The sequence below is a fragment of the Alosa alosa genome, chromosome 9, assembly GCF_017589495.1.
Source record: "Alosa alosa isolate M-15738 ecotype Scorff River chromosome 9, AALO_Geno_1.1, whole genome shotgun sequence".
NCBI classification, from domain to species: Eukaryota; Metazoa; Chordata; class Actinopteri; order Clupeiformes; family Clupeidae; genus Alosa; species Alosa alosa.
In genome coordinates this window covers 21,385,583-21,399,337 of record NC_063197.1, presented here as the reverse complement: position 1 = coordinate 21,399,337, position 13,755 = coordinate 21,385,583, and the positions used below count along the sequence as shown (strand labels likewise).

General features: G+C 43.2%; 1 protein-coding gene across 1 annotated transcript in view; it reads right to left on the bottom strand.

Annotated features, from left to right (window-relative positions):
* The window catches only part of tmem131 (transmembrane protein 131), a 44,756-nt gene extending 31,438 nt beyond the window's left edge, over positions 1-13,318 (bottom strand). Inside the window, exons 1-3 of the mRNA XM_048252241.1 lie at positions 13,193-13,318; positions 6,385-6,446; positions 5,613-5,653 (exon numbers count right to left, since the gene is read on the bottom strand). Coding sequence (XP_048108198.1) covers positions 5,613-5,653; positions 6,385-6,446; positions 13,193-13,313 — 224 coding nt within the window. The 5' untranslated portion in view covers positions 13,314-13,318. The remainder of the gene's footprint in view (positions 1-5,612; positions 5,654-6,384; positions 6,447-13,192) is intronic.
* Between the last annotated feature and the right edge of the window lie 437 nt (positions 13,319-13,755).

The following is a 13,755-nucleotide window of genomic DNA, read 5'->3' as shown; positions in this document are numbered from 1 at the left end:
TGTTGTAAATGATTGTTGTAGAAAGAAATGGCTGATCTTTAATGCAATATTTACCCATTACCCATTATCAGCAACCATTCATCCAATGTTCCCACATTCTGTTTACTAATCTGATTTATCTAACTGAGAAATCACTGGAGAACCCTTTTGCAATTATGTAAGCACATAACGTAATCTGAAAACTGCTGCCCTGACTAAAAAAAACAATTCAACTGATCTCAGCTAGAATTCTGTCTATAATGGAGTGTAATGGAAATGTCTAAGTGACCCCAAACTTTTGAACGGCAGAGTAATAATAGCGGTATTACTGTAGAGCAGTGGTTCTTAAACTTTTTGTCTGGCGACCCCACAAAAAAGTATGGCGAGGTCTGGCGACCCCACTTTCCCCAAACCCATTCTAAGTCCTTACTCAAATACCCCCCTCAAACGTTAACAACTAAATCAAGCAAAAACTAGAAAGCAAAGTCATTTGTTTTATTTACTCCATATGAACAAGAACCGAGAAAACCAAACAATCATGATTAAACAAGTACAGGCTGCCGCTATATCAAATCAGAGCTTATAATGCGTGGTGGCCTTTTACACAAGCACGCACACACACATAGCCTACACATGTAGCATTAGGCCTACAACGTTACATTAATTATATTTATGCCGATAACAATATCAATATTTTTTATTTCCCTTTCCTGGTTTACTATTTTTAACAATTTCAATGGGAAGGGTGGGCATGCTTCCGTGAACATAGCAAGTTAATTCTAGGAGGAATGCTGCATACGGTGACAAGGAGATTTTCCTCCACGGTGCTGAGCCAATATGTATTTTGAGATGTCGTTTCATTTTGACAGGTTTTAAGCTCTCATTCGCCAGAACATCGCCGCAAATCACACATTGTGGGTGGTCGAGGTTATCTTTAACTTGGCAAGTGAATGCATATTTCAGAAATTCTTTCTGATAAAGCCGACGCGCCATTTGTTCTTTTTTATTCTCACCGGCCTGTAGACTTGTCCCATCTGAGGATCACGGAGGAGTAGACGCACTGCTAGATGGCACTTCCGAGCTTTTGTTCAATTTTTTAAGCAGCCACCTGTCCATTTTGGCTAGTAGGCTACCTATGTCTTTTGTTTTGTTTTACTTAAAATAGCAAGTTGAACACGTTGAGTTTGCATAGTGGGAGCAGATAGTTACATTGTTTCTATCAGCGGACCAGTAGCCCATAGACTGAACCAGATCGCGTTGAAAGACGAAAACATTTCTCTCTCTTCTCTTAACTGCGTGTAAATAAGAAAAAGGCAGAAAAGACCAATATTACTTTCCTTTGTTTCACCTAATGAACTAAACCTAAAACCTAAACCGCAACCCCACGGAAGTTATTGGCGACCCCATTTGGGGTCGCGACCCCTAGTTTAAGAATCACTGCTGTAGAGCCATATTATCTATCAAAGATTGAGTTCATCCTTTCTTTTCAGCCTTACTGGGAAGAGAGAGGACTGAGTTATTGTGAGAGTGTGAGAGAGAGAGTGAGTGAGTGAGCTATTGAAAGAGTGAGAGTGAGAGTGAGAGTGAGAGTGAGAGAGAGAGAGAGAAAAGAGAGCGTGTGTGTGTAGAGACTACTTTAAGCTGCCATGTTCCTTTTGCAAGTCCAACAGACAAAAACATGAACCCCTGGCCCTGGGCTTCCTTAGAGGGACGGGCAGGGAGTCCACCAATGGCAAGCGCTCTACCACACAGATCCAACAGTTCTTGCTTGATCCAAATGTTTTTTTTCCCTTTGCAAAATCGTTTTTCCCCATCAGCTAAACCTTCTCTGATGCCTGATTGTGTCGAACACACAGCCCACAGCAGGGGAGGGTAATGAGGTGCTAATGACAGCTAATGACACACCATGGGACCCCCTCCCCTTCAACACTACACACCCTCTCCCGTACCTCTAGGTCTCAACATGTGGGTCATGGCAGGCAAACACGTGAAACGTGTGAGAGAACATTACAGGAAACCCTCTGACGTCATTTGAACTGGCCACCCATATGTTAACTGGTGAAAAACGTAAACAGACAACTTTGGAAAGACAGAGCAGTGAACCACACCCACTGGATGTATATGGTGCTCTTCATGTCCACAAGCAAACAGCAATTCCTTCTTTTTTTTGCGCTCACAAAGACAGTATCAGCATGACAAAAACCAGGCCACAGACAAAAGTATTAGGGGGTATTAAGTTAGAGGAAGGGGAAGAGATAAGAGGTAGGCCATAGAATACGATACAGAGTGGTTTTGAGAAGCATCCGAGCCCCTGAAAAATAGTTATATTTCCCCAATTAGTGTTCTTATTGTAAACATTTATTCATTAGCATATTTTCCTATATGTTTTCCTATAGGTGTCCTATTTAACACCTATGCTTTTGAGTTCCTGATTAAGGCAGATTAGGCAAATTATTTGCAAATATACGGAGGTGCCACTTAACTGATCATAATAACTATTCATAATTGCTGTAGGTCCAACTAATAGCTGGTCAGAATAGAAATCTCCTTCCATTGTCCAGAGTATGTGGAAAGGGGTTTTTATAGGCATGAAATAGTCTTTCCAGCCAAACCACAGAGTGCCACATGTGGAGTAAATCTAACACTACCAGCGTATCAAGAAACACCATCACAATGGTGAAAAATGGGAGTGGCAACATCTCGCTGTAGGGGTATTCCCCATCTGCAGGAACTGGCAAACCTTTTAGAATTAAAGGTTGTATCAGCAATAGCGGGGATGTCACTTATGTTGATGTTCAAACAAAACAGAGAGCTAGTTCGCTACTCCCTCCCGTGCAATTGAAACTCTCCTAAACGCGCATCTCGTCGGTTATTGGTTGAAAAACTTTATTTTGCTTTTGAGAGGGTTGCCAACCCTTGTTGGTAGCAATTGTTTTTGTGTACAGATCTCGGAGCCTTGGGTGCATACAGTACAGACACACGTTTTTTTGACGGCCTGCTTATGGGGCAGACAGATCGTTCGGAAAGATTAGATGAATGTGATCATTTATGTTTGGGCCTTTTTTGGGCCTGAAATCGCTGATACAACCTTTAAATGGAGAACGGATGGAATTCTATCTTTGGAACAACAACCTAGATTTTATTTTATTATTCATTTGAGTAGACAAATTACCTATGTGTGGCCTTTCAAAATACACTTCAGCAAAATGAAAATATGTTTAAGTTTAAAACAATAATAAAATAGTGATGCCTTGCAGGGTGGTTGAATACTTTTGCAAGCCATTGTAAAGTCTACGATGTTATATTATACGTGCCATTATTATGCTGTGAAACTTACATTTGACACATCAGAGAACACTAAAAACATCATCATATTAATTCCACAACTGCTGAGGTCACTGTTGAGAATACTTTAACTTTTCACACATGGCATTTATCAGCTAAACAGGACTGAACTGCGCCGAGCCATGGCCTTGGGGACAGGTCAGGTGACTCCGGGTCAAACCAGACCAGTGTGCTCGCTGAAGAGGCAGCCTCAGTTCAGGGAGGTGGGGGGTGAGAGGTCGGTTCAGGCTGACCTGTCGCTGATGCGCTGACACATGAGCGAACAATAGCAACACACACACACACACACACACACTGAGAGCGGCGGTCACACTGCTAAATTGAAAGATTGCTCTGGCCTCATGTCACCAGGCCTGTTTTTTTGGGGTCTTTTTATACCTTTAATGTGATCAGGCAGTGGAGAACGGCAGGAAGCGGGTGGGAGAGAGAGTCGGGGTAGGACCACAGGGCGGGAATCGAACACGGGTCACCAGCGTACGGTGCAAGTGCCCAGCCAGTCGCGCCACGGCTGGGGCCACCAGGCCCGATTTGCCCCAACAAGAGATAGCACACCACTTACAAACACATCACTGCTATCACCACCACCACCACCATCATCATCATCATCAGGCCACAATCAAACTGTTCTGACTTAGAGCTGTGAGCAAGGTGTATTGTGTGCTTGGACAGAGTGGATAAATGGACAGGGTGGTTAAAACAACAAACCAACACCTGAACACCTCATCACCATTTAACGCCACTTTGGTTTTTTTGTTGTTTTTTTGCTTTATTTAGTTCCACTATGTCTTGTCTGTTTGTGTATACTAAGTAGCTGTTAAATAGGAAATTGTTTTATACATAAATACAAATAGACTATAAAACAATAGAGGAGATGAAATTTCAGACTGTGTCTGAGAATGAATCTCTGCTGGAGAGAGCCGAGGACACGCCATGCAGGCTTGATCAGCCAATCAGACGCAGCCAGCACAGGTGTTTGTGAGGGGCAGGGTGTGTGGCTCATTCCCTGACTCAGAGGGAGACTCCTTAACAGAGGCGGCTCAGAGAGATGACGCAAGGCGAAAGAGAACGAAAAGTTGCTTGACAAGACTGAGGTATTCATGACACATCAGAGAATACCAAAGACACTGGTCCTCTAGCTTGAGATGGAGGGAGGGACTGATACTGAGTCCTTCATCATGCCTGGCCTCTGATAGCTGTTAATATTTATCACAGGACTTCTAAACAACAGGCAGATTCCACTGTATTCTCCTGTAGATCCTGTGTCACTTTTTACAAGTGTCGTTCTACTGTAAGGAGAATACTGTTAGTCCCACAGACAGACGTCGCCATGTCCTCTAGTTTGTTTGCTTGTTTAATTTAAGGCCATTTCAGCAACTAAAGCCATTTCCATGTCCTCTAGTAAGCAACACTGGAGAAGTGCAGGAGCCTTGGGCCACAGGGGTCTAACTGACACTGAGGAAATGAGTCACTATTTAGCCACAAACACAGAACGGAATGGAATAGAAGGTAACACTTTAGATTAGGAAACACTTGTTAACCATTCATACATTACTAATATCTGTATGTATTAGTGCTCTACAATGTCTGTATTAATTATTGGTGGGTATCTAGATGCACACTTAGTGTGCAACCTACATCCATACTGCTCTTTTAAACAAAAATGCATATGTAAAGTTTATGTTGAGTACGTGTCTTGTCTATACCACACAGAGAGATGCTCAACTGTGCATCAATAAAGGCATTCTATTCTGACACTGAGGAAATTACTCAATAACCACCAACACAGGATAAGGGGGGCTATAGATAGGCATTTTAAAAAAAGATGAAGAGATGTTGTTCATATCTTTTCTAAAAACATAGTGAAGAGATTTTGGTTTGTTTTCATACACTGTACAAGATGACGAGATGTTGGTGTATTTATATATAAGATACAAAAACTAAAGAGATTTTCGTGTGTGTGAGTTTTTAACATGCATATGATTTGTTTTTCTCTTAGGGGTGGAAAACCTATCTATTACTGGTAAGACACATAGAAACTTCCTCAGCTCTGCATCAGCTGTCAGGCAAAAGCTTTAGTGATCATCTTCTGAGGCAGTGAGTGGAACCCACTTCCCTTGGCTGGAATATTCCACTTGTGTCCCTGTAAGTGCCCCGAACAAATGGCCACAGGCTCACTTAATCTGAACCACCTGCTGGAAGGCACGGTCAGGCCATAGGAGTTCATAAGTGGAGGTGATATTATTGTAGTGATGCAGAAAATTGAGGGGGAAATAAGCCTCAAATCTTACCTTTTTTGATGATATGAGCTAAGATCAATATCAGCTTCTGTCTGTGGAGATACAAGAAAGCAACCATATTTCAGTAATTATCTTGTTCTTACTTACACATACAGACACACATGCACGCACACGTGCACACAAACTTAAAGCTGGTTCAGCTTTGCTCAACTGATGCTTTGAGGCCATTTCTATTAGCGAGTGGGACCATGCAATCTTCTGCAGATCACTTACTTGATGGGTTGCTATGTTTTTCTAAGGTTATGCAAGTGTGGGTACAGCTATGTATGCCACGGGATGAATGCATGTGCGTGCATGCTTCTTTTCCTGTTTGTGTGAGCAGAGTGTGGTTGCATGCATACTGTTTAAATAGGGCATGTGTGGATTTTGTGCGTTATGTTATTGTGTCAGCCCCGTGGCTACACTACCAGGGCAAGCTGAGGATAGCCGAGCCGCGTGGAGGCCCAGGCCATCGTCAGCCCAGCAGCAGGCTGGCCAGAGAAACTAACCCCTGCCCAGGCTAAAATAAGCCCCACCACTAGCAGGGTAGAACACCCCAAACACCCCCCCTGGAGAGCTGGAGTCTGCTGGAGAGTTCTACTCCTGGCTATTTATAACGTTTTTTATAACTCAACAGAGGGCCCTCCACACTACAAACAAACACCCAACCGCCTCCACACACCATCTGAGGAGGACAGAGAAGGCGCCTGGAGAGGGTGTGTCGAGCTCTCTGGCTGATGGTGGAAGCGTCTGCGGGGTGGATGGGCGGTGGAAGGCAGCTTACCTGTAAGAGGCCTCCTTCTCCAAAATGTAGTACCTCTAGAATGGTATCTGACTGGATGAAGGCTGTGGGGAACACAAGAAGCAAACTCTCGTGAGGATTTCGCATTGGATTACAGCATGTCAGCATTGCTTTTGGGAGTGTATTAAATTCAAACATGTATGCAATCAGCAAACACAAAAAGTGGATGAGAAGGAGACCCATTCTTAGAGTCTGAACAACTGCTACTCGGATTCCCACATTCACCAATAATCCCCCATCTAGCTGCATGACAAAACCACTTGTTTGTTGTATGGGGTAGCCTAAAACTAAGGTGAGAGATATGTTTATGTAAAGCTTCCTTCATGTAACAACCACTTCAGGATAATGGAGCTGTTTAGACTACATTTCTTCCCTTCTTATGCAATGTTCTTCAACCATTACCGCATGATCACACACTGGCTAACAACCCCCAAATGCACACCGGCCCAACTCAAGGGGAAATGGTTTTGTTAGTTAGATGAGGGTTTGGTAGGCAAGCCTGCTCATTCTACTCTGCCTTGAAGGCAGTCTCCATTCACCACAGGACTTCATTCAGGCTTGTGGCTTTGAATGTGTAAGTTCATTATCACGCTGAGAGTCGATTTAGAGACGCACTAACGAAAGCGAAAGGCTTTTCACAAATGTGAGGCGTGTGGGTGATCGTACTCAGCACACACTGCGCTCCTTTCGTCTACACAGGGCTCTCAGTGCTATTCTTAGTCAGTGGTGTGCCGTAACACTGGTAAGTTTATAGTGGCAGAGTCAGGTCTACACAAGTCACGAGAGTCACAGAGCGCCTCTCACACCCACAGGCAAACACACACACGCGCACGCTGACACACACACACTTACGTAAACACACACGTGCACACACACTCAACTCTCTTACAGCTCAGTCATGTCTCTATCAATGTAATCAAAGGTCAGTCATGTCTCTATCAATCTAATCAAAGGTGTGAAAAACCATTAGTAAACCACATCACTCTACAACCCAGCTCTGACTGAGCTGCATAGGCATTAGAGAACTTTGCGGCAGTGCTGTCAAATGACGGCGATGACAGGAGGATTTCAGATTGAGAGCGGATCCACGGCACACATCAACACCATCGAGGAGAACCACGGCGGTCGCAGCAAGCTGGAGCATTGGCCTGAGAGCACACCACTTTAAAGAGCATCTTCACACATTAAAGACACTGAACACGTTTGCTCGCATCGTAACTCCATGAGTGACAGACCAAAGCTCAACCAGCGAGTGCCGATAAAGGTTTTGCGAATCAGTCGATTACTGCTTTAGTGCAGATTCCAGAAAGGGAATTCTCAAATTCCATTGAGCTTCCACTGGTGCCGAGAGACAATGACCAATTTTGCCTTTTTTTGTCCAGAAAAATGCAACATGCCATTCCCTGAAGGCCACCAAGCGCTTTGTTGGTGCACTCTTTAGATGGGGGTGGGGGGATGGGGGGGCAGAAGAGCCAGATGCTGCTGATCTAGCAGAAAGAATACTTCAGCTTTAGTTTAGGGGAGTTAAAACATACAGACACGCACATACTGGCAGACAGACAGACAGGCAGGCAGGCGCGCACACACACATACACACACACACACACTCAACAGTATGGTTGTCTGAGTAACTCTCCAAGTGGGCCATCTGTACGATCACAAAGAGCTCAAGCGGAGCATGGAAAGAGTGCCCCACTATCACCTGGTTGCGGGGAGCCTAGAAGAATCTGATCTATGGTCACAACAAAAGCCTGTGGCGCATGCACAGCAGTGAGAACAGAGTGTTCTTGACAGAGACAAAGGCTTGCGCAATCAAATCGATCTTCTCTCTTGTGATCCCACTCACTTTTGCTACAAGGTGCTACATTTGAAAATATTGGTTATTATATAAACCTGCCAGTGGCTGAGCTCACAAGGCAGACCTTTAAAGCAGGAGAAGCACATTGTTGCTGACAGTGCAGGTCTAGGCTATTTTAAAAGTTAGTATCAAACTATTGGTTTTATGATCTGTGCTAAACTCTGCTCCAGGCACTGCAGGGCTTTGGAGGAGATCAATGTGGTAAGCGATAGCACACAATGCATTTAAATGCCCAAAATCAACCCGTCAGTCTTTCCAGAAGACAGCAAATGCTTCGTCCTTGCCCAAACATGAAAAATAAAGCCTTAAAAACAAGTCAAGAACACAGAGGCAGGAACATTTGCTAAATTATAGGCAAGGACTATAGACTTTCAAATAGGGAATATTCTGCAGCAGCACTCAAGCCTAAGAGGGACTCCCACCTACAGTAGCATGCTTCTGGCCCTGAATAGGTGTGGCCCTGGCCCTGGTGTATGCATTCTGGGGCTGTGTCTGTCTGCTGTGTGTGTGTGTGTGTTTGGGTAAAGGACAGAGAGAGGTAGAGAGAGGTAGGGGTAGGTGGGGGGTGGCCTGAGGGCTGAGAGTTTGTGGTTATCGAGTAGCAGGATCGGCCAGGAAGTGCACACGTGACAGTGGGCCCTTTCACACTGCCAAAATCGCCGCGATTTTATGTACCAGAATCGCGGAACGACTGTCCCTTTCACATAGACCGAGGCGGAACAGCGGGACAAAGTGTCTCGCCAAATGTACTACCAAGCCCCCTAGAGATTTTGCCGAGTTTTTTCGTTCCGCCACCAGTGTGAATGGGTCAAGGCGGAAAGAGGAATCTGGGCGGGCATTTCAATGCTATGTCCAGCCCACCACATGAGATTGCAAATAAATCTAACTGATCAAAAGCAGCAATAGCAGAGACTGCACATTATGTCAATCTATACATTCACAAAGTCTCCAGTCATTCAATGCCTGCTAGAGTTGACTGTAGCTTGGAATGCAATCAGTTGCCATAATAGGCTATCCTAAAATCCAGCGATAAAACAAAGCATGAACTCATGAGCGTCTGTCTGCCCTATGTATATCCTCTGATTGTAATGCTTACAGATATCTAGGCGATATTTGTAACATTTATTTTGTATTTGGTCTGTTATAAAATCATGTAGACTTATTGAACAATTTAAACACATTAGGAACCACAAAGTTGGAGACATGCATAAAGACATCGCTGCACAATTAAAACCGGATTACTTTGGAATGGCTAACTGTGCATGGGGAATGCTTTACACCTTTATGTTCGGTATGGTCTGCTGTTTATTCTGATATATGGTTTGTCATGTGTTGAGGGAAAGTTCGCGAAGTATTCCACCAAGATGAATGGGTAGGGAGACGGGCGCAAAAAATATGATTAAATAAAGTTAGGCTACTTTTCTCGCGAACCGTTATGTTGAGATGTCCATTCTCTTTGCCCCAGGCTATCATTTGTGCGCGAAGCATGTTTCAATTAAGACAGTAGGCTACACAAGCTATTTTTATTGTTGTAATATTTAATGATTTCATGAATAAATTGTATGCACAGTACATTTACGTTTTATTGTCTGAAGACATCTATCTCAAGAATTTAACATTCTAACAGCAACAGCAAAGCAAATGCAAGCTGACCAAAGTGCAGTCGGTTCTCCCGCCATGGTTTTTGAAATCACACACCTGCTGTACCTAAAGGCCCACGCACATAAGGCCTACGACTATCACTCTAAACGCCCCCTGTTGCACGTCAAAATTTAATTTACAATAGCTGATCCTGCCTCCCCAAAATGCCGCATCATGTGAACAGATCAGCAGGCCGGCAAATTTTCACCTCGCTTTCAGACACAAAAAGACGGCAAAAAGACGTCCCCTCTTCCCGCAAATTTAGCGTGATCTCTGTGTGAAAAGGCCTAGTGAAAGTTCTCCACACCCTGCTATCTCACAGGGGCTGAACTTTATCACGTTCAAAAATGCAGACATGCAGCAAATTGATACTGTATCACACTTGTGGAATATGGTCAATTCATCTCCTTTTGTTCAAACCTTTAGGCTACGTTGTGAACGTGAAGCCAAGGAAAACAAGGATGTGGACCTTGATACAAAAAAAAGGCTGCAGGAAATTTCTCAAGCCTATGTTTAGAGTCTATTGAAGGATCTGTATCAAACACAGGAGAGTTTTTCAATAAAAGCAAAACAAAGACTCAAATCTCAGAGTGAGCATGTACTCTTCCCTAAGGGCAAAGCCTTACGGAAGAAAGATTAGGATTTTGGTCTCGTGGCAAAAATCTTAGGTTTACTATAGTAACTCATTATATAGTCTATAGCCAAGGCATGTGCTTTGGTGAGGAAGGCCCAGGGTTTTTGGTCTGACAAATTCTCACTCTGCATTTCCTGCTTGTGTAAGTAGCTAAGGACCAGAGAAAGGCGTCGAAGGATCAATGTGTGGTCTGTCTTTGGTCTATCATGGAGGGGACAAACGACAGAGGGACAGCTGGGACACTTTAAAGTCATTACTTCCAAATGCCTTGGTTGAGACATTGAGAGATTAGGGGAGAGGGGGAGAAAGAGGGAGAGAGAGAGAGAGAGAGAGAGAGAGAGAGAGAAAGAAGGATTTAATTTGCTTTGACTGTCTTTGACTGATCTAACCCTTTGAAAATGTGAGCGTTTGAATTGAATACCAACAGAAAACTAAGCAGGCCAGCTGTAAACATGAGGGTCTTTGAAAGACTGTCTGTCGTGGAATTCTTACACATGCAGGCTAGAAGTTTGAACATCCAAGTGGCTACAAAGTCTTTCAAAAAAAGGAATGCATTTTGCATGTAGCATTGCTGTGCAATAAATACTGTTATCTCATGGAGACTCTTTCTCTTTCTCTCCCCCCTCTGTGGTGCTTCACCTTTGGTCAATGACGGGTGCATCTGTGACCACCGCAGGATGGGAGTTAGTGGATGCTTATTCACAGGCCTGGGGGAACACTTAGCCTAACCATTCTCATGTGCCATGCATTTGTTTCCACTCTTGTCTCACTGGGGTCTTTGTTTCTGAGCATATGCAAAAATTAAAACAGCACACTACACAGAAACGCCCCATTCAAACTGCTAAATCCCGTGGCATGCAATGGGTTGCGTATATCCCTCAGACTCTATGTGAATGATATCTATGCAAATACAAACTCCTCTTGCTGGACAACAAACGTAAGGATTTGTTAACAGCCATACCTTTCTAATCTACAACCCCAACCCTTAGCAGGCTGCCTTGATCACAGCACATCTACCCAGTGCAATTTATTCTTTCTGCACAAACCTTACTGTAGGACTGGCATGAATAATCTAAAGATCCCCAGTAGTGCATTTGGGCTCCTCCACTTCCCCAACTGTGAGTTTAATCCTAAGGATCAAGGAACACAGTTACACGCAATAAGAGATGAGGAGATCATAAACCCTGACTTATGTAGCCTATATCTTTAAGTTTAACCTCTACAGGGACAAGAATAGAACCACTTCCCAAAACTGTTGTGAAGTATATCACAAAGTCATGACAATATGTCTCTACACACTTAGTCAGGACCCAGGAAACTACTCTGAATTAGGCTACTAAGAATAAACCAGGGAAATAGTGGTAGACCTAGGAAGTCGGTGGAAAATGCTACAAACTATTAGTGCCATTTCCAAAATATATATTTTTAGAAGTAAAATAACGTTAAGCCATTTCTCAGGAAACGATTAGTAAAAGACATTCTTGTTCCCCTCAGCATTGCTGTCGAGTATGTTTACTGTACTGTAGAGGGCTTCCCAATAGTTTCCGACAGAGAACAAGATTGTTTATGTGACAAACAATTTTCAGCTTACGTGTTACCCAGCTGTCTGGTTACGTTACTGTTTGGCATAACGTTAGCTGACAGCTCAAACTATAGGAGCTAGCTCACGTTAGCTGTTTTTGCTTATTTCAAAATACCTGTATTGTTACCCACAGTATTGGCAGCACTATACTGTCAACGTTATCGTAGAAAAATCTAATGCATTCCTAAACTGATAGGCCTATGTAGTCCAACCTGAATTCAAAAGCCACTGTGGCTAGAGAGCTGTTCTAAATTAAATTTAGAAGACCTCAGATCAGCTATAAGCTAAATAGCACAAGAGTTTACATAGGTAGTTATTCCACACTAAAACAGCATACAGTATTTTAACTGTTCATCGTAACGACCAAGTGAACCTGACACACCTCAACTAACTTGTCATTTCACTAGTTACTGCCGAAGCCTGGTTGTTGCCCATGCTACGTTGGCTGACAGGAGGGCAATGCAGTACTGTAATGTTGGTCGAGGACATTCAGAAAATGAGAACAACTTCCCCAAGAGTTGAGCTCACACAGTTAGCAATTAATTAAATTCGTCACTAAATGTCACTGTATTGCTGACAATATCCTAATGCTGTCATATTAGCTGGGTAGTATTAAATCAGTTCCATTGCTTAAATCAAGATTTAATTCACAACCATCATTTTGTGCTAAGCTAACAAGCAAGTAGTAGTCAGACAAGGTTAGCTAACATAAGCCAACTTGCCTTTTTTGTCTAACTATGAAATATGTTCAGTTACTTATACTATTTCATTTCATTCCAACATCATAAAATGTGTATACACAACTACGATAGACGTGTTATTGAGAACCAAGACAGCTGAACTATCAGGGAGCTAACACACAGCTAACATCGGTAAAGTTGTGGCTCTGCTTGCTGTTGGCCACGGCGGACACATCTCATTTCCCTCCGTCGGGCATGACAAGACGGCAAGGCTAACCTCGGTACCTCGGTCATCCTACTCGCTAGTTAGCTAGCTATGTTACTTGGCAGGCTTAACAGTCAATAACATCGCAAATCAAAATTCACAAATATTTCGCATCCTAAATCTGACTTACCTTCTTTGTTTGATTGTGCCACATGGATAAATGCAATAAATAAAATCCTCAAAACTGTCATGCATAATAATGTTGTTCTTTTTAAGTATACAAAACTCTGTGTACTTTCCTCGCTCGCCATGCTGATGTTTCACTATGAATACGACTGAGCGACTGTTTTCCAATATATAAACACCTTTACAGCCACGCGCCACCATGTGGGCAACTTGAAAATTGCAGTTCATCCAAACCTTCGCGTTTTTAACTTCACAATATACAATGGAGTTGCTGAAAATGAATGAACGTTATTCGTTTGCATTAGGCAGTTTCCCAGTTATTTCATTTAAGAAATAGGCTAGTATACACATAGGTAGGCTATATGTATAGACACGCAGGCCTAAGTGAAGACATCTTTGGTTGTGGAAAGGGTGGACTGGCGAGTGCTTGACAACCATTCTGTTACCAATGTCAACACAAGACAAGGGATTTCACTGTAGCATACTGTAGCCTACCCTCCAGAACGGCTCGTTACTGCCTGGCAAAATTAAATTAAGCTATTTCTGGTGCACTTGTTAGTTCTGAAT